Source organism: Scatophagus argus, chromosome 14, assembly GCF_020382885.2.
Source record: "Scatophagus argus isolate fScaArg1 chromosome 14, fScaArg1.pri, whole genome shotgun sequence".
NCBI classification, from domain to species: domain Eukaryota; kingdom Metazoa; phylum Chordata; class Actinopteri; family Scatophagidae; genus Scatophagus; species Scatophagus argus.
The window spans coordinates 2,063,182-2,088,647 of record NC_058506.1 but is presented as its reverse complement, the minus strand read 5'-3'; the positions used below and the strand labels follow the sequence as shown (position 1 = coordinate 2,088,647).

The 25,466-nt window shown below is 40.3% G+C and overlaps 1 protein-coding gene across 1 annotated transcript in view; it reads left to right on the top strand.

Moving 5' to 3' along the window:
• Positions 1 to 13,501: 13,501 nt before the first annotated feature.
• The window catches only part of opcml (opioid binding protein/cell adhesion molecule-like), a 160,940-nt gene continuing 148,975 nt past the window's right edge, over positions 13,502 to 25,466 (top strand). Inside the window, exon 1 of the mRNA XM_046410194.1 lies at positions 13,502 to 14,168. Within this exon, the coding sequence (XP_046266150.1) occupies positions 14,011 to 14,168 (158 nt within the window). The 5' untranslated portion in view covers positions 13,502 to 14,010. The remainder of the gene's footprint in view (positions 14,169 to 25,466) is intronic.

Genomic DNA, 25,466 nt, shown 5'->3' with positions numbered 1-25,466 from the left:
CTGTGTAATTGTTGTAAGTGACAGTTTTCCATTTGTCAACTGAGAAAGCACAGTTATCCATGCAGGACACAAATATTATTACTCAGCATTCCTTTTCCACCGAATCTTTATTTGGTTTTATTGTGGGGATACTATGGGAAGATTATGGGGAGGTGATGTGTGCGCGGCTAACAGGAGCAACTGGGTCTGTCAATGCTAACATGACTCCCCATCTTCATTCTAGAGGTTTCACTCACAAAAATTAACGACACCAACTAATGGTTTGTGGTTGTCTTCATTTATTGTTGTAAACAATTAAAATAGAGCAATTAGTTGTTATGGAGAAAATAATTGGCCTATTGTGCACTGTATGTAAAGTTTTTATAACAGCAACACACACACACATATTACAGGCTTGATCTATAGCCCTGTGTGAACTTGGCGAGGAACAGCTAGGGTGTAGCTGGAGTGCATTTGTTCATGCAGCTATTTGTAGTACGAGATCTAGCCTATTTGTATTGCACAACTGAATTCAAATATAGTTTGAAATTCCTTTCTTAGTGATAAACAGGAAAACAAAAAGATCAGCAAGCATACCTGTAACATTAAATGTACCATTTATTTATGCACTAACCAAGTGTTAGTGGTAAACATAGTACTGCAATCCTTTACTTAAGTATAAGCAGTAATACTTAAGTAAGTAAGTACTGGACCTCCTGCTGTGGTCCTGCTGTGGTCCTGCTCAAAACCTACTGCAATTACTACTGTTTAGTCATAATCTGATTTAAATCTGTTACGACTCAGTACAGCTACTACCATTATTGTTACTACCATTGTTATCAAAATCACCATAATACCTTCTGTATACTTCATTGTCATTATCACTATCTACATTCCGATACTTCTGGTATTATTACTGCTGCTATGCATCTCTGCTTGTGTGCTCCTTCTCTCACACCCCACCCCCCTCTACCTCTCTCCCTTGCTCTCTCTCTCGCTCTCCTGCTCTCTCTCTCTCTCTCTCTCCCTCTCCCTCAACCCAACCGGTCAAGGCAGATGGCCGCCCATCTTGAGCCGGGGTCTGCTCCGAGGTTTCTGCCTTCTAAAAGGCAGTTTTTCCTCGCCACTGTCGCCAAGTGCTTGCTCAAGGGGGAATGTTGGGCTCTCTATTTTACAATTTAATTAAGGAGTTTTGTCTAGACCTGCTCAAATTGGAAAGTGTCATGAGATAATTTTGTTGTGAATTGGCGCTATATAAATAAACTGAATTGAATTGAAATACCACTTTATTACAAGTAAAAGCCCTGCAATAAGAACTATACTCTAGTAAAAGTCTAGTCTTATCACCAAACTGAAAAGAATCACGAGTAAAAGTACTCAGTCGTGGATCAGCGGTTAGGGTGTCGGACCCGTAACCGGTGGATCGCTGGTTCGATTCCCCGTCCCGGTGTCCATGGCTGAGGTACCCTTGAGCAAGGTACCTAACCCCCACTGCTCCCCGGGCGCTGCACGCGGTCGCCCACTGCCCCGGGTTTGCTGTGTGTGTGTGCACGTCACTTGGGTGGGTTAAATGCAGAGAACAAATTTCGTTGGAGTGAGTTCCCTCCAATGACAAGATATGTCACTTTCCTTCCTTCCTTCCTTTCCTTACTTAAAAGTACTCGTTATGTAGTATGACTCCTTTCAGCATTACTTCATGGGCCCACAGCTCTTTTATCATTTGAGCATAAAACCTGTTTGTCTGGATTTTCTGCAGCTTATTTCAAAGCCACAGATACACACCGGACTTGAATGTATGACTGACATGATGACAAATGGTAATGACATGCCCTGGCTTATTATTAACATAATTTATAAGGTCTTGCTATTAAAAAAGATCTCACTGTGGTTAATGTCATTATTTGAAGTTGCAGTCAAAGAGGGAGCATCTCTGGGATTATCACTATCCTCCGCATACACATTACTGTTTATTTTATTTTGTTTTTTATTCATGAACCGCCAGTTTATCATGGTGGAGGGTTTGAGTAGACTAATGATTCCATGAGCTGTTGGGGGCTGTTTGCCCCTGGTTGGGTATTCCAAGACAAATTGGTTCTGGGGGATGGGTGAGACAAAGCACAGTTCATGCAGATCTCTATGAAAGGCAAAACCAAAGACGAGTGTATCCTGCCTGAAGGGTTAAAGAGGCCCCGCCCTGGAGCCAGATCTGGGAAAGTGCCTGGTGGGGAACCTCTCTATCTCTATATCAGATATTGGCTAGATATAGTTGGGCTCACCTCTACGCAAAGCTTGGGCTCTGGAACCCGTCTCCTTGAGAAAGATTGGACTCTTCTCTTTTCTGAAGTTGACTTGAGTGAGAGGTGGATGGCAGTAGTGGGCTTACTTAAAGGCCCATGGCCCTCTGCCTGTATGTTGGAGTTTATCCCAGTGAATGAAAGGGTTGCTTCCCTGCACCTTCGGGCCAGGGAATGGGTCTTGACTGTTGTTTGTGCCATCAAACCTACAGGACATGGTTGGCTTGTGGGAATCCTGAAGTAGCTGACAGCTACCGGTGCGCGTCTCGGGCTGTTGCTGAGGCAAAAACTCGGGTGTGGGAGGAGCTTGGTGAGACCATGGAGAAAGACTTTCACTTGGCCTTGAGGAAATTATGGCAAACCGTCCAGTGACTTAGGAAGTGGAAACGGCACTTCACGCTGTTTACAGTGGGAGTGGAGAGCTGCTGACCTTGACAGGATGCAGTCAAGCAATGGAAGGATTACTTCAAAGATATCCTTAGTCCCACCCACATGCATTCCTTGAAGGAAACAGCTGTGGAGTTCGTGGGGAGGCTATCCCATCACGTCGCTAAAGCAGTTAAACAACTCCACAGCAGCGGTGCCCCAGGGTTAGATGAGATCCATCCTGAGTATCTCAAAGCTCTGGATGTTGTGGGGCTGTCATGGCTGACATGCCTCTGCAACATTGTGTGGTCATCAGGGACAGTGCCCTTGGAGTGGCAAACTAGGGTGATCAACAGCAACAAGTCAAACTCGTTTCCAGTTAGGGTTGGACTCCATCAGAGTTGCCCTTTGTCACCGGTTCTGTTCATAATCTTTACAGACAGAATTTCTAGGTGCAGCCAAGTGGTGAGAGTGTTGGTGGCCTTAGGGTTCCATCTCGGATGATGGGGATGATGCAGTTCTGTCGGTGTCACTGAGCAGAGACCTTGTACCAGGACGGTTTGCAGCAGAGTGTGAAGCGGCTGGGATGAAGATCAGCACCTCTAAATCCGAGGCCATGGTTCTCAGCCGGAAAAAGGTGGATTGCCCACTCTGGGTCAGAGGAGAGTTGCTGCCCCAAGTGGAGGAGTTTAAGCATGGTGGATTGGAGCAGCATCTGCTGAGATGCAAATGCTGTACCGTCTGTCGTGGTGAAGAAAGAGCTTAGCCAAAAGGTTCCAACCCTCACCTATGGTCACAAGCTGTGGGTAGTGACTGAAAGCACAAGGTTGGGGATACAAGCGGCTGAAATGGGTTTCCTCCGCAGGGGGGCTGGATTCAGCCTTAAAGATAGGGTGAGGAGCTCGGACATCCAGGAACCACTGCTCCTTCGCATCAAGAGGAGCCAGCTGGGCACCTGGCAAGAAGCCTTCCGCACTTCTCCCTGGGGAGTTGTTTCAGGCATGACCATCCAGTAGGAGACCCCTGGACAGACTCAAGAAATGATGGAAGGATTATATATCTCTCGTCTGGCCTGGGAATGCCTTGGTATCCCCCAAGACAAGCGTGGAAGTGGAAGTGACTGGGGGGAGGGCAGTCTGGGGTTCCCTGCTGAGGGTACTACCCCTGCAACCTGAACATGTAGAAGTGGAGGATGAGAGATGAGGCTAACCTAGTGGCTTGCAGCACACTACTGAATGATGTCGATCAGAGAAGATTTAGAAGTAGTCATGCACAATGCCAACTGAAAAATAAGTACGCATTAAGACATATACCTGTGTAAGCCCTGCAATACATCATTGATCATGAAAACTCAGAAAGAATATCAACTTATTTGTTGGTGCTTTTAAAGTCCTGAAGTCCCCCACCACACCCCACAAGAAAAGAAAAAAGAAACAAAAAGCTGTAATATTGTGACAAGCTTGTGTATTGGGCAGGCACCACACACAGAATGAATTATATGAAAGCCCCTCTCATTTCTTTCACGGATGCAAACTCAACAAAAAAGATCTGTGTAATCCAGATATCTCTTTTTCCATAGATAAAATCACAAGTTCTCATAGTTTGTCCTGAGGCATTGGTGTGTGCAAATAGATTTGAATTATTTTTAGCTTGAAAAAGTTTCACTCACCTAAATTAGAATTTTAGAATTTTAGTGCACATGTCTTCAAAATTCCTTTTCTCAGTCTCTGACCCAAGCTTACTCAATTAGTTATGCTCTTGCATTAAGACTAGATGACCTTAACCCAGGAAGCATAAAAACAATGGTGGAATACTGATTCTAAGTGAAATTCACAGTACCTCTCAAATAAAAAAAGAAGTCAGACTGAGCAGAATTTTCAGTGTGCAATTTTCTGTATGTTTGAGACATTTTATTTTCATTTCATTTTCAACACACTCTCATTCTAGGTCATCATATACTAGTGCTTTGTCAGAGCTCCCTGCCTCTCATTCAGACACACAGTTTAACCATTTGTATCTATGGAAGATTTCTTGCCTGTAGCCTTCTTGCCACAAAGCCTATCTTTCACTTAACAGCACTTTGGTTTAGGCACTGAAAATACATATTTAGGCTTAGGAAAACAGAAAGAAAATAAGTATGGTTTCACACAGGATGAAAACACTGGTCTCCTGGGTGAAAGGCTTCTGTGTGACCCCCACTCAACCCTGACCTCCACCATTCTTGGGGCTTTCTCACTTCAAAAAGTATTTTGAGTTGCGCAGTTGCTCTGATCATTTGATATTGATGTGGATGTGTTTGCATTGGAGGTGCATGAAAGCCATTTCATTCAAATACTAGAGGGTATCTTCTACACTTGGATGAGATGCAAAAAAATGTGGAGAAAAGTAAGTATTTGAAAAGACTGGCCTTGCATTTCACAACACAATATTGTTAGACTGTAGACTGTGTTCTGTCTACATAGTTGGACAACACATTTTCAATTGTGTGGGTTAATTTTTACCTACACTGAAAATAAAGCTATGTGTTGCGATCACAAAGTCATTTTTGTCTAATAGATTTAATGGATAAACTGTGAATATTCATTGGTGGTGGATTTGACGATTTGGCGGATCTCTTTTATAGTTTATACTTTACAGTCAAGTTGTTCACTATGTTGTTCATGTAATCTACTGTATCTGCACTGCAGAAAACCTTGAGACTCATGCAATTATGCACTCTACAAATGCCAAACTGGCATTTGTAGAGTGCATAATTTGGCAATTAATCTGCAATTCAGTCAAGACAAAAATTATTTAAAAGGTGAAGGTTTCTCTTGTTGTTTCCAACTCTTCCAAACTGCCATTTTGATGCTATCAGGACTGTGTTTCAGAAAATAAATCAATAGCACTGAGCAGCCTTGTGCTTTAACTGCACTGACAGTGTGTTTCTTTCTTTGTGCATATCTTTGCAATAAACACATAATCCCCTTCACTTTTTTTTTTTTGTATTGCTAAGTTATTTTCTCTAGCATTGCAGACAGGAAACGGTGAGGTAAAGAGAGAGGTATATTGTGATCACAATATATGCAATATTTCACACATTCTTACAAAGCTCTGAGTTGCACACATGTCCAATGTGAAACATTATCACAGTGCTTTTAGAACAATATGTCTCGAGCAAGTGTGCAAATAAGGGTCATCATTAACATTTTGAATATGCAGAGGTCTACCATAGCTTTGTTGCTTGTGGCTACCAATGGCACTGGCAGAGCACAAAAAGAAAATACGTCTCTATGCAACATGTTGTATGTTATGTCTGTATGTCTTGAATATGCCTGTGTGTATGTTGGTTTTACAGTTAAACAAACAAATCCTCATGGGGCTACACATACTTTGTTAGCACATTCCTATCTTAAGGGCAACTGGAGTGGCAATGAAAAATAATTCATCAAAGGTTTCACTTTCTGATTCCTCCTCCTGATGTAGAAATTGGATGATTAACTACCTGAAATTGGGTGTAACCTTCTCTTTAAATATTCCCTCATCAATTCCCAACTTTCCCAAACTGCCATCCATATGTCAGTGTCAAATATGATCTGAATAGTCGATTCATTCTATCCTAAGGTATTAGTTCAATTTGACTAATATTTGAATGGAAATTTCTCAGTCAGATGCATTCACCTTGAAGTGAGCAGAATCACTCTCCAGATAACAGTTTCTGCCTAAACAAGCATTAGTGGGACCAGCTTCTCTCACTTCAGATTCGACACTGTTATTGTCACCTTCTAAATTGTTTATAACCTTAGGATTAAAGAGAGCTATATTTGCATACATACAAATGAACAATTTAATGTTGACGAAACTGAAATGACTCTTTTGTCCTAGATTACAGTCTCTGTCTCTGAGAATCAAACAATGGGGCTGTGTTGATGCGCTACACAAACTGCCTTCTTCAACCAACATATAAAAAAAGTTTAAGTACAAAGTGTAATATGATAAGGATAAAATGTTCAAGAGATAAAGTGTTTTCTCTTTGGACCTCAGAGTGTAAATATGCTGGTATGGCTGAAGAAACATGTACTAACACAAACACTGTGTCCTTGTTAATGCCTTTCATATTTTCTAGGCTCTCATAAAAACTTAATGCTGGAGGATTTAGCGTTGACCTTCAAGCAGCTTTTATGTCCATTACATGTAGTCAATAGAGTTACTATAATGGTCAAAATATGGACAGATGGGATGGAGAGAAAAAAAGGTTTTTTACATTGCACGTGCAGTTAAATGATCCACATGATCCACATCGATGCTGCGCCTTTGTGTGCTCACTTTTAACTGTGACACACAAGGCAAGGCAATCGTGCAGAGGTCAGTGGAAAAACATCTTATGGAGTATCAGCATATCTACTGGGAGCAGAGAGAATATTGCACTTATTGATAACACAGGATGTCTGAACATTCAAACCATTTAAAGGTACAAGCTTCTTAAATAATTCATACACTCACAGCACGCATACATTAACTGACTTTGCAACACATAGTGCAGAATTAGCAGATAGAGAATGGGGAAGTGCTGGGATCGGATCAGATGTGACAAATATCAGCACAACTCCTAGAAAGCAAAGGAAGACCAACCTTACATTTACAAGTCTGGCTATACAGACATAAACAACCCTTTGTTCCATATGCTGTGACTGCAGCTAAGGCGCCTGATTAAAGCTGTCTGATAAGTCAAGACTGAGGCAGATGTAGTTATCTGAGATCAAAGTTGGAATCATGTGCAGCTTTCCATGCCAGGAGCACTTAAACTCCTCCACAGTATAAAGCAAACCTGAAATTACTAGTCAACCCAGTCAACAGAAAGAATCAATCTGTTCTCGAAGAGGAAACCATGCAGTCCTCCACTTCAGGCATTTACATAACAGAGCAGTTATCTGTTTGTAATTGATCAGCAATGCTGGTTTTCAGTGTTTTGAAAGTAGCCTAACCATGATGACCTATGATCACAGTCAAGTTCACAGAAGTAATTACTGGGGACTTAAAGGATGAACTGCTTGCTGAAAACTGCTTACTGAAAAAAAAGCACTCCAGTGTGTTTTCTGAAGCTATCACAGGTAATTATCTCCGCTGCAGTCAGACAAGTCGCAATTGTCTGACTATTACACTACTATTACTATTACAGTATACTGTAATATTATATTATTACAGCAGAATGTAGATAGATTTTGAAGTCTGGGCTCCAACATCATCTTTCCTGCAGATATGTTTACTTAGAGATATTGCAGAGTGACGAGCAAATATCTTGAACCACCTAGCTGGAGTGGAACCAGCAGGTGGACGGTGAAGTGGTGGGGAGGCTGAAAGAATAGACAGCAATATATATGGGGTGCAGTAATGGGGCAGACAGAGATATGGGAGGTTTTTGCAGCTTAAATAGACCACCAAATTGGGAAGATGTGTTTGGTAGGTCATTGAGGGTATTGAGGCATTTCACATGTGTATACAGCTATGCAGCTCAAGTTGACTGCTTGGACTTCCTCACAGGTATCACTCCATTTGTAACTTGGTGATCAACTAGCGATTTATACTTTTAAATAATTGAAAGAAAGAAGAAGAACCGACCAATATATTAGAATAGTATAATGGTAATGTCAGATTTGCACATTTTACCTTGTATTGACTATTGTAATCACCAATCGTTTGTACCTCAGCCCCATCTCCTTGAAATTGCATGTATACATAAGTATAGATGTATGTAATAGTCTACAAATGTAAACTTGCCATGCTTTTTATTTTGAATCACTGTTGAACTTTGAACATTTTTAACAGCCAAGACCACCATCACCTCATCCATGTGTTGTTACTGTCTTCCAGCTTGACTGCTCTGTACCATAGTAGGGCCACCTCTGATTAAAACTACCTTGTTGCTGGTAACTAGCTGGTCCAGACAAAACACAGCAAGAGAAGCAAGGAAAGCAGGACGAGAGTGACAACTTAAAAACTTCACTGCTGGGCCTTTTATTGTCCTTTAGTGGCAAAGGAGCTGATTGATACAACTTTACACTAAACAAAACTGACAATTTCTCATAGTGTATAACAGTGACTACTTTCAACTAGCAACAGTTGTGTGCACGCACGTAACTCGCTTGCCATGCTACCTCGGAGACTCCTTCCTGCAGTAGCCGCCTATGTCACCCACAAGGCCACCTCCACTAAGGGTAGGAAGGATTGGCCTGCAACAGCTGTTAGTGTTTAAATTTAACCACGGAAGTCATTTTCAGTCACTATAAGCAACTATGGATGCTTTACTGCAAAAGCAGATATAAGCAGGGAGGAAAAAAGGTTAGGCTCTGATGTCAAGGTAAATTTTTATAAGATATGTTCAGTATGAACATATCGAAACTTATGTAAAGAGAGTTACGTAAAGTTAAAAATGTTCATTATCTTCATAAGAACCTTGAGACATAATTAAATTTTTCATATTTTTACTTATTTGCAGGTTTATATTTTAAGAATTTATAACCCCAATTTAAAATTGAATAATCATAATTTAATAATTTCCAAGACGCATGGTTGGTCGGCCAACACATAACTAACAAACAAAAAATCTTTAATTGTTTCTTGCTTCCCCTCTCAAAGCCATCTCAAAATGGGGAACAAAAATCCACAGTCCTCATTCTGTGCAAAAAGGCATTCCAGTGTTCAGCAAAAGCTAATCTGAAGCTTTAGTATGCTAAATTAGACAAATCAAGTCAATATGCTCCATTGATGCATTTTTGGCAATATGAAATTCCCACTCTACGTTAGAATCTCTGTGCTATGGCACAGCAAGGAAACATTGTCTATTGAAGCTCAAAGAGGAAATTTCATATTAAAAAGACATTAACTTTTTAGGATCCACACTTGGTTTAATTAACTGACGCTGCTGAATACTCAAATTATCTTTTGTTACACTTTAGAATGAGTTTTACACAGGTTGAGGACTGAGGATTTGTTTCTCATCACCCATCTATTCATCATAGCCAATGGACAAGTGAAACCATTACAGGAACCAAATAAACTTTAAATGAAGTCATTTGAATATTGTGTTAAGGTACTCTTGAGAGAAAATGTCAACTAATCATGGCAAAGTGAAGTGGTGAAGTGAATGTCTCACATTTGCTGTCCTCATGCTTTTACTCCACCCTGAAAATGAACTCGAATAGTTTATAGTTACTATAAAAAGTAACCAGCATTGCAATATCACAGGACATTAAACTGGTGATGGGCTGACATCTGACTTTAGTGACATGTATGTTTGTCAGTGAACTCTCTTTAACAAAACAAGTACGTAACCCAAACATAACCCCAAACCTGAATAAATTTACCTGAATAACATTTGAACTTGAATTTCCCTCGGGATCAATAAAGTATCTATCTATCTATCTATCTATAACCATGAACTAGCTCAAGTGCTCTACTCTTGTTCTTGCCACTTAGAAGTTCTTGCTCATTTTAAAACATTTCACAAAACTCTTCTGGACTGACCTCAGAATGTCAGCCTCTCATGAATAAGTTGCGTAACATTAGTGTTCATGTGCCAGTGGAATATGAGCTCCTGCAGATGACTGAATCCATTGAGTGTGAACACTCTTTATTCAGTCTGCCCATGTTTTTGCTTGGGTATTAGTTTGCTTTGGTCAGAGGCCGGTCCATTGTCTGCTAGCTCTACCCATCCCTGCATGATATGAATGGAGATTAGCATGAATTGTTTGAATAAACCACCCAGAGTCTGGTGTTAATGTGTTGCAGCAGGAAATTATGTGAATGTCACTGCATGTATAAGTAAAATAAATGAAAAACACAAACTGGCAGGAAGAGCTGGACTGTATATAGCTGCAGCCAATCAAAAAGATGTTGATCTAAGTGAAATGGCTTTGTTCATTTGAGCATGTTAAAATCAATATGCCCACCTCCTATTTTAGAGCATGGCTAGTTGATCGAGGCCACATGGTTAAGCTTTTTTTTTTCTTTTGCCCTCTGCCTGTTTTTATTTGCGTGATACATCAAGTGATTCATGTGGGCTGTGGAACAAACAATGCCATTCTAATTTGTCATTTCTGCATGCTTGGCACCCTCCCTTGTGGTGGAGCTTTGGCAAGGTCATTGGAAGCACCTGACCCGCTGTAAGGCAGAGCAGTGAGGGTCAAAATCCTAGTGCACATGACATGATTGAAATGTATTGCAGTCTCGTTTTATCCTTCAAACACCGCTGTGCAGAACTGAACCTGTGCCTCTGTCGTCTTTCTCTTGATGGTCTTGTGATTAACCCTTTTTATCTTCCCAGTAAATTGATAGAAGAAGCCACCAAGGCGTTAAAAAAAAAAAAAAAAACACATCACCAAATGTTGCAGCTTTAATTGACTAAGGATGGTGTCTGTGGACAAATGCCTGAGCCCACTCCCTCCCTGTACCCTTGACTCTAATTAAGCCCACATATCTTAAATTTTGCTGAGGTCAGGTATGGGGTTTTAATTTAAAAATCATTAGAACGCGCACATAGCCAGGACTTGTGTTGCATCCCAGGCAGATACAATTTTAATTAAGTCTTATCTTTGCCCGATTTCTAGGGCACAAAACATCATCAACAATTCCTCAATAACAAGCTTCGAATACACTTAACAACATTTTGGTAAATGCAATGAGCTGCAAGCATTGGGCTGCGGACCTCAGGCAAAAGCCTAACATGATGACTAATCATGTGGGTTTGTCATTTTGTCTCGTCAGGGGTATTAGCTTCTGCCTGGTGGCGTGGTGGAAGCGAGAGAACTGGGATATGCACACAGCACAGTGTGGATGATAAATTTTATTGTTAATGACAGTCCAAGGTCCACTTCCATTCCACCGTGTTGAAGTTTCTGTCTTCTGCTGTTGAGACTGCCAGAAAGTGGGCCATAAAATCTTGAGAAAGCCTCATACCTGTTAAGAGATATAATTGTCTTTTTGGCACTGTATCATGAACTGCACTTAGCGTGTTTATTGTTAAGAGAAAGGCTTTTACTGTGAAGTCAATTGTATGTGAGACAAGAGTGATGAACACACAACAGACTGCAGACTCTAGCCTACATATACAAACTGCCAGTGCTTTCACACTTGCACAAACATTGGATAACAGACAAGAACAATCCCATGTGTCACTTGTATCTTTCCCAGAGATGGCATCCAAAGCTGTCAGTGTAGGAATATGTCGCTTCCCATCTCTCAGTATTTTGAAGGGACGGTCCATGTAGAAAATTTTCTCCCTGTATAACTGCAGACGGAAGTGTTGATTTACTCTTGAAAGAGAGGTTAGCTAAACAAGCTAAGTCAGCTAAGATTAGAGCTCAGCAGAGAAGGACATCAGTCTGCTCTCAACAAGGTCTGTGGGTTATGTCGAGTAACCCGGTAATGATTACTGGAAAGAAACATTTCTTTCTGGGTTTTTCATATGTATATTGTTGAGCACCACAAGCAAAGTGCAGGAGGCAGACATCTCTACAGCCCATATGTCCAGAATTTTATTAACTCACACCAAAACGATCTAGATGGGAAAATAGGACCACAACCAACAGAAGGCATACGTATTTTTAAATTGGGGTGAACTGTCCCCTAAACAAAGTGCCAGACTATTATTAAACTAAAGAAATTATGTTGTTGAGTGTTCTCGTGAGACTATCATAGTAATTCTGCTGTTAGATGAGCAGCAAAGTGCCACTCTCATCCCTAGTGGCCAGCATCCCCTCTATGAATACAGATATGGAAGGAGAGAAACAGTGGCGAAGCACATTAGTAAACAAAGTCAGTAAACTTCAGACAGTTATTAACTTGAACCCTTTCCAGAAAAGTTACTCTTTTTCTCACCCTATCCATCAAACAAACACATGAAGTGACAATTTCAGAATAAATTACCTTCAATATACCTACTGAGTTAGTAAAAAAATACACCTTACAAAGGCAAGGCCTGAGGACTATAAAAAAAAAAGTTCAGAAATGGTGTCAGATGTTTAATTTTTAGCGCAACTTAGCAGAATTAAAGAATGTACAAAAATGAACAAAAGTTTTCAGTTTCTACCTTTCCTAAGATGGTAGGCAGTTCTTTCCATGTGGAGGTCAATGGGACGAGGTTTCATTAAAATGAACTGCTTTGGGTCATTTTGAGGGCTTGTAACTTGAAAAAAAAAAATTGATGGAAACTTCAGCAGGTCATTCACCTGCTTTGCCTGGTTGGTAACCCAGCCTTAGTTGTGCCCTGAGTCATGTCAAAGGTGTAAGGAAATATGAATAGATGGGCAAGGCTACAATCCTTCACTGAAAAACATTTTTTATCTTTATTTTTTTTCCCCCCAAATCAAAATCATTTTTATTTGATTTATGTCATACAAAGGTTAAGATTATAGAATACATTTAAATTCTTTAAAAGGAGGGTGGATATTTGTGAATATATCAAGATGAATATATTTCTGTGACATAAATCATTCAGCATCACATCAACAAAATAAATGATGTACTACAGCGCTCATTGAGACGAGTGGTTAGCGTGAAGCTTATTTTAGCCTCCATGATTCATCCTCTGATTGGTATTGTTTCAGTGACTTTACTCTGAAATGTGTGAAATCCTCTGTTTATTTGCTAAATAAGAGTGTCTCCTGTAAAACCCAGTAAGGGCCCACTGGAGGTCCGTGAACCCCAGTTTGGGAGCCACCTTCTCAAAGCGTTGTGAATATTAGAACCCTGCAGGCTGCAGACCATATGGTCCTCATAGGCAAGTGATGCTACCTGGCGATTAAAAGAGAGGCGGGGGGGAGGAGGAGAGGGGGGCGATCAGAGAGAGGAAGAGAGAGAGAGGAAGGGGGAGAGAGAGACTGAAGCTTCCTGAACGGGGAAAAAAAAAAAAAAAGATACTGAAGAAAATTCAGCTTTTTGCTCTGAGTGTACACAGCTTTGTACAGTGTCAGTGAGGCAAGGAGGAGAGAGAACACCGAGCGAGAGGAGGGAGGAAAAAAAAACATAGAAAGAGACTTGGTTGATGCATCTTTCCGAGAGCAACCATTTCACGGCGATTACAGTTAGAAGCGAAGAAGACGGCGCGCATCTCTCTCACGAATACCGTGCTTTGCTCTGATCCGAAGTCACTTTCCACTCTTTTTTCCGCCTCTCGACACGAACACTAGCTATTTCACAACAAGCCCGTTTACTTGGAGCAAAAATAATAATAATAAGAAGAATAAAAGCAGGTCGTCCGCAGTTCCAGTAGGCGATACTGCATCTTGTTTGTGGAGTGGAATTTTTTTTTTTTTTTTGCGATCCGCAGCTCAACACGCAAAAGGAATATCTGACGGTTCAAGTTTTCCTGGAAGTTGCGCAGTCACTGAAAAACATGGGAATTTGTGGCTATTTGGCGGTGCCTGGGAAATGCCTTGTCGTCCTTGGACTTAAATTGTTATTCCTTGTACCTGCAGGAGTTCCAGACAGAAGCGGGGATTCTGTATTAAAGGACAACATCACCGTCAGACAGGGGGACGGCGCCGTCTTAAAGTAAGTCCTAAACTGGATTTCATTGTCACAACGCTCAAATTGTCTCCCCTTGCTCGCCGTGGGGACTGACTCCTGCTTCGCGGCGTGTGTTGGTTTAAATAGCCAAGCCAAGTGCAACGGTTCAGGAGTTACCAAAGGTCATCACAGCCTACATAAACAACGCACGAATGCTTATTTTGCTTTATTTTATTCTATTAAAAACATGAGCTGTGACTAATGATAGTGCATGGGTGTCGTTTGCAAGTTAAAACGGCATGCTGCGAGGAAAGAGTGCAGCCTCTTCTGCTCATTGCCCTTGGATGTTATTGATTCGGTTGGTTAATGTCTTGTTGAGGATGCACAGAGCTGAGACATTCAGATTCAGCATTGGGAGGGGTTGTGTTCCTATTGATTTGTGTGTGTGATACAAATGCAGTTATGACTTTATATTTAAGGGCTGTGTTGTTTTCGTTACACTTCATGAAATGTTTTGGAAGATAGACTATTTCTGGCAGTTATCAGTCAGACCTATATAGTATGTATGTGTGTGTGTGTGTGTGTGTGTGTAATCTCCAAATTTATCATCATACTCCTCCACTAGATAATTTTTTTCTTTCTATCGATTCCTAACTATAAATTGTGGGTTTCACATAGTTTTTTGTATAGGAATAGATCAGGTGTGGTGCTAGAAACACAGCATCTCTGTGAAAGGCGGTGAGATAGGACCCCGCTCCACCAACCCACACACACACACACACACACACACACACATACATATACATACAGTACAGACACAGTCTTACACTGTACAAACACAGTGTTTACTTATCACATACAAACACAGCCTACTGTATTATTTAACTGAAAATACATCTGGAAAAGGTCTGAATAGCACAATATATTAACACATGAACAGTCCATCAACACATTAGCTAAAGCAGCATCTTGGACAGGTCGCACCACAGGCTAACATAATTGTTTATTATATTTTTTTTATATTTAAATGAAAACAAAAATCAGATGTATACTGTAGTGTTCATGATCAAAGGTAAACAGAGTTAATAAAACACACAAAAAAATATGCCTATGAAAAAAAATAAACAGAATAATTAAAAACAAGGATTCACGACTGTGTGAAGTCATAACTTTCAACATATGCTGAACAGTGAACACACATCTGCACAGTGTTACAGATGTTATTAACACTTCGCTGCTTGTTTAATTTTACAATTAAGATTTGCAAATGATGTGCTATACAACAGACTAATGTGAATGTGGCTGCTTTGTAATATGGTCACATTACCATGTCTATGAAAGGCTGCACGTTCAGTACCTCAAGCAGTCAGTGCAGGGCAGTGCAGTTCAGTTGGCTGAGATATACTCTTTATATATTTTGTTAATTGTTTTCTATTTGTCAGTGTCCTTGTTTTTTTTTTAATCATATTAAGTTAACCTCATGCCTTTTTCAGTCAAGTTTTAGTTGCCTTAGTCCAAAAATTAGATTAGATTAGATTTTATGTTATCATCACCTGATAAAAATCCTAAGCTGAATGATTAAGAATGCAGCTTTTCAGAAAGTGGCTGCTCTAATGGCCGTATGCTATCAATTTAAGAAATGCATCCAAATTCCTTTTAGTGCTCAGTTGGATTTGTGTTAATGGTAATGTGAAGGACAAACATCCATCAATTTTCTATACTACGTTATCCATCAGGGTTGCAGGGGAGCTGGAGCCTATTCCAGCTGACTACAGGCGAGGGGAGGGATACACCCTGGACTGGTCGCTAGTCAATGGCAGGGCCAACACACAAAGACAGACAATCACACACACTCACACCTAAGGGCAATGTAGAGTAGCCAGTTAACCTAACGTGCATGTTTTTGGTATTGTGGGAGGAAGCCGGAGAACCCGGAGGAAGAATATGCAAACAAGGAGACACATGCAAACTCTGCACAGAAGGGCTCAGACTGGGATTTGAACCTTGAACCCTCTTGCTGTGAGGCGACAGTGCTAACCACTGCACCACCATGCTGCCCAGTAAAAACATTTTTTACATTACACTAAAATGGTGATATATGTCACCCAGTGCACTCGTTAGTAAGTTTGTTGCTAGTAACTTGCTAGTTTTAAACCCAAACTCCTACTGTTGGCTTAAATAAATAATCTTGCAAATTAGATGCAATATCAGCGTTTTCCATACAGTGGCCTACATACTTGTCTGCTACAAATTCACATTGATGTTTTTCTGCTGATGACTGACACATGCAGCAGTGGTGACACACATTCAACAGTATATCATATTTTGTCTCTTCTTTTTTGTCAAACTTTTTTTTAAATTTATTTTTTAGACTACATTTTAGTTTTCTTTTTTGTCAACAATATTGTATGCTGATGTAATCAAAGTTTCTAAGTGTGGGTGGGTGTCATCATCGACTTGTCTCGCTCATGGAGAAAGAGGTTGTTGACCAACATGTTTCCTCATAGTTTTTGTTAACAAAGTGAAGGCAACTGGGATATGAGGTATTTGGGAAAAACAATAATGTACAGTCTGATGACTGTTGACACAGATGAACAGCTACACAGCTTTCTGTTGCACCTTTGGTGGGTGTGGTGGAAGGTGATCATGCACTGTAGCTGTACCAGCTGACCACAGAAGGGGTGAAAGTGTCCAAGATGGAGTTCAGTTTAGTGCCCGTCTTCTCTGCTCTGCTCTGTGCAGCCTCAAAGAGCAGTCCCAATATTTCTCACAAGGTTGTGAATCTTGTCTTCATGCTCAGCTATAGCGAATGTCTGTTGGCTTTTCTGATTAGGAGGACTTGTTAAGTGGTCTGTTGGATCCAAGTAATCATTTTACTCTTCCCCTCCTGGCTGATGACTGGTTGAAAACCACTTCTTGCTCCTTTGTCACTCTCATGTTGAGCTGCAAATGGTTGTCTCATACTATCTGCCAGAACTCTTTAGGCAGACCCATGTTCACCCTGTCTTGCTCTAACCTATGCACCGCATAATGGAGGAGTCATCAAATAACTTATGGAGTTGCCATGACCCTGACTTGAATCTTTAAAGGAGAGGTGTAGAGTGTGAACCTGAAAACTGACAATGCAGTTACCCAGGGCACCCCTGCTCTGCTCTGCAGTGTATTCAGTCCACTGCCCTGGAGGAAGATGAACTGCTGCATGTCAGAGAGCTAGTCAGTCCATAATCCAGGAAACCATGCTATCTACCTGCATCGCTGTGAGCCTCTCCCCAAGCAGGAGGGACTGGATTGTGTTGAAAGCACCAAAGAAATCAAAGCACATCATTCTCATCCTGCTTCCCAGCTTCTGCGGGTGGGAATAAGGCCTGTGGAGCTGGTATATGATAGCATTGTCTGCACATTTTGACCGCTAACCGGTGCATGCCCGGAGCACCCTGAGGCTGATGCTGTGAGGACCCTCTACAATGTTTGTCTCTCTAAGTTCCTCATCGCCCAACAGGCAGAGGCTTGGAAAGGCAGCTGGCTGTGAGGTTGGGACTCGGGGAGGTTGGCCAGCAGCAGGAGGCCTTCGAGAGCAGGCTGGAGAGGAGGGCAGCTGTGGTGTTAACCTCTGATGTGATCTACATAATGGGAAGATGAGACTAGAAATTGGTAGGCACTGCTGTGTTTGTATTTGAACATATTATCTGAAAATGCAGCTTGAGTCAACTAATTTATTTGTGTATGCTGCTACATTTCTGAATAAATACAGCATTTGGGATCTGCATATAAGCAAGGCTTATTATATAATATTGCCATTTCTGCTGCTTTGAATTCAGTATCTCACATTGCCATGTTTGTGACATCTGTAGGTAAAAGTAATTCATGTTACCAACATGAATAGGAATTTAAATGGTGATATATTCATTCGAGCCTGTGCTGTGAGCCCATCCAGAGACATTTTTTAAGGGTTAAATGCTTTTAGGCATGGGAAACTACAACATCACTGTGATCCTGGCAAAATGTTTTAAATGAAAGATTGCTGCTTCTGAGTAATTTCCTGTAGCTGGCAAAATTCCTAGGGTGTTATTTTATTTCTGCAGGGTTGTGTTAGTAAGACAACATAAAGCAGTGTCATTCTCACATAAAGAAAGCCACTGCCAACAGGAACTTAAGCAGATGTAAAATATTAGTATCATTCAACACTGCTTTGCTTAGCAGTGTTACATTTTCTTCTTTTTTTTTTAGAAATTGAGATAACCAGGGAAAATAAAATGCCTGAGTGACACATTATAGAGGAACAAGAAGTTGATGCCAATTTGTCTTTCAAGTGGTATTTCCAGGTATCTGTAATTTAATTTATGTCTGGCTGTCCCTGATACTTTGTGAATAATTGATTTTAATTGGCTGGAATGTTGCCAGTATTCTGTCAGTGTGGTAGTTGTAATACATATCTGATTTCAGTTAGCTGAAAGGTGGGAAGCTGGGTACCTAACAGATATGACTGGTGTTGAAGCAATGGCTGAAAGTTCATCAAAGTGTATTTTAACAAATTAGGAGTGGTGTCAGTTAAGGTGCAAGTCAAGTGGTGCGGTTGCATAATGTGAGTGAGATAATGCAGTATGCGAGATTCTCAGTAATATTACTGCTATTGTTATTACCAGCTCTGAAGCCAGAGGGCATTGCTTCTAGTTGTAAATCAGTGGAATGCCTCACTGCTATTGGTTGTGTGGGCAATGGAGCGAGTATAGAGCATGACTTAACCTCTTTGTTAAATGAAATTAATCAACATAGAGGTACACCACATTATTTATTTAAGCATGTACGTTCTGATGAGTGGGAGCAGCACAAGCTCTTCACTGCATGTTGTTTCCTGCGTTGGCTTTAGCACATGGAGGTTCTGTGTGTTACTCCCACGTTCCACAAACGAGTGTACAACATCGCACTGGTCATTCTGTTTTCCTGCAAATGGCTTTAAATAGTAATGTTGAATAAAACGAGCAGTCAATAGAGTGAAAGTACTATAAAGCACATGAGTAGCTTGTCAAGTTGTTCTGTTTCACTTCTTAAAATGTGGAAGAATTAGTTTTGTATTTGAACACATGCAAAAGATGTCATAACAGCCAAACTATTCACCGAGCAATGAATGCCACTCGTGCAAAGATTCCCAGGTTATGCTTTCAAATTATTAATTACATTTTTTAGCAGAGCTACATACATTTTTTGACTAAATTTTAATATATTTTGTTGTTTTTTGTAGATTTTTACCCCCTTTATCCCCATAACTGAATCTTTCTTCTACACTGCAGTCACTGCTAACTCCATGGTTGATGTGTGTGATGTGTTTCACTGGTAGGGCAAAACACACGGGCTGTTATATGCCCTGGCCAAGCAGAGTCACCTGTGAAATGACAAGGACAAAAACCCTTGCTGGCTTCCGACCTGCAGTCATGGCCGCCTGTGTTTATTGGAACATTGGAAGTGTTAAGTGTCTCCGGGCCGTTCGACAGTGTCATTTAGTTTTGACCTGTAACAGTACATGGGCTGAGGACTAAAAATTTGCCTGCATGTACAAAGTGAACCACTGCAACTGTGTGGGAGCCGTTTCATGTGTATGTGTTTGTTTCCACAGAGACAGGATTTCATAGGACTGATCTGCTCTGTTTGGTAACCACAGTCACCTTGCACCAGCCATACCTTCTTCTTTTTTTTTTTTAAATTCTGTGCTGATCGAGCCACTGCTAGTGTCGAGGAGACAGGACCTGGACAAAATGCTTTTCATTCAGCCTGGGGTGATGGCAGTCCAGCTTGTGTGGCACAGGTCAGACACAGAACTGAAGCCTCGTTGCTCTCCAATTGGTAAATCCTTTTCTTATTGTCCTGAAGACCTACCATTCAGACTTAATAACAGCAAGGCTATCTTTTAGCAAGCCACTCATTCTCTCATGAAGAGTAGTACTATGACACTGCTGTTCTGCTGCTGATATGTTTTTTAGGACAGGTTTGAAAATATCTGTCCCTAGTGGATAGATTAACACCAGAGATGGCTGAGGTAGTGTGTACTGACCCTTGGCTCAGTCCTTGTTCTAACCTTGTGAGGCAGATTATGAAGAGACAAGTGGCAACTCGTGGCAGGCCTGTCAGTGTAAACGTGCAGTTACACCAGAATTGACACCTCTTTCTTGCAGAAGAGTGTGACTTTAATTGCTTGCTGTGCCAATATATCTTTTTCTTGTTGTTGGCATTAGGAAGGTGTGAGTGTGTTGCAGAATTTCTCTTTCCTTTTTGCTCATCATTATCTTCTGGTTCTGTGTTGAGTGATTTTGACAAGTTTGGAGTGTTGACTAATAAAAGTGCAACTTGGGGCCCAAATGACAGTAACTGGCAATGTATGTAAGCCTTTTGATTCCAGCTGACCTTGATAGTTGATACCACTTCCCCATTTCACCTCAGCGGCAACAGGACTCAACCCCAGATTTTATTGATCCAGTAACCGGCAATAAAGGTGATTTTAGCCTCGAGCAAACTTAATGTGTTACCTTGTTGTCTTTGAGTTTGAGGAGAAGATTCTTTTTCTTTTCTTTTCTTTTTTTTTTTTGTTTTAGTTCAGATAATTAACTTCTTATGCTTAATAATGAAAGTAAAATCAAATGAAAATTATCAAATTAAAGGGCAAATAATTACAAACTTTAGGGCTGAAAAACGTTGTTAAAAAGTGAAATATTTAATAATTATTTAAATAATTTCATTGTAAACTGAATCTCTTTATCGAATCTCTGAATCGCTTTTTAACGTATTTAAATGTCATCTATTTTCCTGTTACTTTTTTCAGACATTTTCCACACCAAATGACTTGTAAACATTTTTGTTGAGCCCAATATTCAGCATTTTTCTGATTATCAGTATCAGTGTTTTTTTCCTATTCTTTTTTAATTTTAATAAGTAACTAAAGTAGTTGAGTAAATTGTACATTTCATCACAAACACTAAGATTTTTATTTTTACTGCCAATGTATCAGTTATATCCATTCTTTAAACATGGCTACATGACATGACATGGAGAAAAAGAATTATTTCATTTATTTCTGTAGTTAGACTTTTTCAGATATGTTGTCACACTGTGCCTAATATGCGTAAGTAAAGAGTATTTGTATTGAGATATGAAACGAATAAATATTTATATCTGAAGCCTCAGAAACCTTAAGAGGTCATGTCACTTTGGCTTATATTGAAGCAATTGCCAGCCTTGGGATTTTCACATCTTACTCAGGATTGATGAGAAGTACACGGCTCTAATGAGCAGGTGCGTATTATTTCCAGGTGGTATTTTATAATACCGTCACTCAGAACTTGTTACACATGCTTCCTTGAATCACTGGGGGGAGATGTGGTTCATATGGTGATTGAATTGCTGATTTCCAGCTCAGTCAAAAGAAATGAAACAAAGGCTTACACACTTAATTGTATCCTTTTTAGAAAGCTGTGTAGAACCAAAGTCTGTGAGGCTTTCAGCGACTCCCAACAAAAAGCCAAGGATAAGTGTTTCATTCTGCTTTTAACACATATTAATATTGTGCATCTTTTGCTGATCACTTCTGTTTGGAAAATGTCTGCATGAAGAAATAAATATGTGAGCTTAAGATATATTAAAATACTGTAGGGGAATACTCTAATACTATGTTCTTTACCTCATGTTAGTCGTTCTCTCTGGTTAGCAAACAGACATAACAGCAGGGGGTTTTTTTTGTTGAAAAGATGAAGGTTTTAGTGTGTATGTGCCACATTCAATAATTCAGAGACAAAGTAAGCTACAGTTTTCACTGAGTAGGATTTCGCAGTTCTGCTTATCTAAACTAGAGAGTTTTCGAGTTTTGATTGGTACACTTCAAACAAGCATGATTCCTCTGCAACACTGAATTCATATTTTAAAATTATCAGCTAAATAGTGTAGAATTACTTTGAGATGGGTCCTGTTTTGGCTCAGGCATAATGACTGTAAGCTGCAGTTAACTGGGTCCTGCCTCTCTTTTTGATCCTGCTTCAGACATTGACTCGAAACACCGCAATGAACCCAGTCTACAATAATAGGTTGCTTACAACCAAAAATGATATCAGGGTCACGGGCAGACAAGGGCATCTTGCAAAGGGAAGCCTAAGGGGAGGGTGATGGGAATGGAATCGGTGAGCTTATTCTTTTTTTGCTCATGAGCTTACAATGATATATCATTTGCAACAATACTTTTCAGAAACCCACCCAGTCATGACAAAACAAGCCCACACTTTTTCCTGTCTATTCATGGATGTTTTTGTATAGCCTAAAAAAAAAAATATAAAGCCAAGGGTGAACCCTTGAAGGAAAAAATGATTTCCTTGCTTAATGAAATGTCAAAATCCTTAGTTATATTTTTAGCCTTTGTTTTAAAAGAAGCAATGAAGCAAGGACAAAAATTCCAGCTTATCTTTGTCATGGGACTTAGTCTTACTATTAGATGCATATTTTAAATCAGACAGTCATCTACGTACACGTCTATTTATTTATCAGTTACAGATATCAAAATCTTACTTGTAATGGAAATAAGGGATGTTGTTTTAGGCCTATCCTAAAAAAGAGTCTATAAATTTTGGATATCTGCCATTGTGGAGTCCTGGTTCAGAAGTAAAAAAGTTGACTAATTAAATAACGTGATGTGAATGAAAGTTGAGAGAATGTGGCTGGAATTAATGTGACAGGATCAGCCAATGACCTGTGTCTATCACTCAGTTGGAGTTGGTAAAACCACAAAGAAAACACTACTTATATACTTAGAAGTGTTACAGAATGGAGCTTCTTATCTCACAAAACATCTTTTGCAAGGTACAGTATAGACACACAAGCAGAGGTTAAAGGTTCAAGGTATCGGCACTGATCGTGTGGGTGCTCCAGAGCGGACCCTTAGGGAAAGCTGATCAAAAAAATTAATAATAATAAAAAAAAAATTAAAAACCCTGTATGTGCAAAACTGCCAGTTTAGTCCACTGTGTAGATGCAGTGCAAATGGTGGGAGAGAGGAGGATAACAGCCAAGCTGTGCTCTCTGATGGAGAACGACTCTCAGCTCGTGCACCAGCCTCTGACAGCACTGGGCAGCTCCTTCAGTGGCAGGAGCGTTACTGCAGGTCCTTCCTTCCTGCTGCTGTGAGACTGTACAACCAGCACCGCTCCTGGTAGACCCCATGCACTCCACCACAAGCTGAACTTCAATAATTCATTGTGCAATAATCCCCCCATCTCCTAAGTGCAATAGTAATAATTTCTTACTGCTAATAATGTAAATGTATATGAATATTTAAAAAAAAAAAAATAGTGTTAATATCTTCCGACTTGCACTTTCATTTGCTATCCTTGTGCTGCTGTGACACAGAATTTCCCCACTGCGGGCCTAATAAAGGTTTATCTTATCTTATTTACTATTATTATTGGATGTGTTAACTACAAATTGTATTATTCAGTTGTTCTTGGTTGTGCTCAGATATGACTCGAGGTTTATTTTATTTTACAACTCAGGGTTGCACATTGATGATGTAAACTGTAAAAAAAACCAAATATTTATGGTTTAGTGTGACAGATGGATTGAAAAGTCTCACAGCCTGGGGAAAGAAGCTGCTCTGTAGTCTGCTGGTACAGCAGTGAATACTTCTATATCGCTTTTCAGATGGCGACAGGGCGAACAGGCTGCTACTGTTGTGGGTATTGTCTTTTCATGTCATTTGGGCTGTGTGCAGGAACCTCACTGATCCTCTGTAGATAGGCATCTCATCATCAACACGTTTGCTGATGTGTCTGACGTCACTGATGATGTACTTTACACAGGATGGATGTGGTTCTCCTGGTTGGCAGCCTCTCTGAGGATGTTCGAGTCTGTGCTCTGAAAACATTCCTGCACATCTATTGTATCTTGTGCTGGTGATACATTATGACATTACGTTGTTTGGGTTGTCCATCCGTTCATCAATGGTTAATTGTTTTCAGTTTTGTTTTAAGAGTTTTGAGAAACTGAGCTATAGTTTCAGGAAACAAGTTTCAACAATTTGGGAAAATTATAAAAGGGTCAAATATTAGGAAAAAGAAAGTTAAAGTAGAGAGTAAGTTGGCAGGACAAGCTGGGAAATACGGTATGGAATTATGATACATGATACTGTATCTGACTGATCACAGTTTTTCCAAGTGTTACAGACATCCATGTAATGTCTACTGAATCAGTAGTGAGGCTCTCTCCATATAGAGATAGAGCACTGGATATACCTGAGGACTGGTGTGAGGTCCTCTTCTCCAATAGTCTGTTTGGGGGGCATTAGTCTTTTTCAAGCATTCCCTAGAAATCCATCTTACAGAGGTTGGGTTTCAGTATTTCTGTGTTGTCGTAAATCACTGAGATAGTCATTAATTTTTAATATCCAGGAACCCATGCACCGTGCTGCACCAACTTGATCCTCCACTTCTGAGAGCCAGTCACATCTGTTACTGCCTGTCTTTGCTGTCCCCTCCCTGTGCATGTTTGGCTGCAGTTTTCTGATATCATTAATACTCATCAGCAACACCTTAGATTCATGTCATTTTCTGCCAGGTAATTTACACTCTGCTACTTTCTCTCCCACCTATATTTCTCCTTTTTTTTTTCTTTTTAGCAAGTTCTCAACCCTCCCACTCATCTACCTCTACACTTAAAGCCCAGCACTTAGGCTGTACAGACCGAAAGTAAGCCTAATGGTTTGATGACTGATCTAATTATAGTTATGTCGGGTGTCATGACAAATCAGACTGTTTCATTCTGGTTCAAGTGCTGTTAACAGTCACTAGTTAACTTGCGCTGATTGGCGATTAGACTAAATATTGACAATTAAAGGGATGACTGGCAATTATTTTTCCCTACCCTGATTTTAACTAACTTACTATCAGCACTAAGACCCATCCATCCATCCTCTATACCGCTTATCTGTCAGGGTTGCAAGGGGGCTGGACTACTGGCGAGAGGTGGGGTACACATTGGACTGGTCACCAGTCAATTGTGGGGCTGACACACAAAGACAGACAACCACCTGTGCACACACACTCACACCTAGGGGCAATGTAGAGTAGCCAGTTAACCTAATGTGCATGTTTTTGGTATTGTGGGAGGAAGCCGGAGAACATGCAAACTCCACACAGAAGGGCCCAGACCAGGATTCGAACCTGGAACCCTTTTGCTGTGAGGCGACAGTGCTAACCTCCACACCACCATGCCATGGCATGCCATTTTAATATTTCACATGTGATGTGTGAAGATATGTATGTTTAGATCTTAGTTAATGTGTAACTTAGCTTAATTACTGGCCTCTGTAGCATAAAT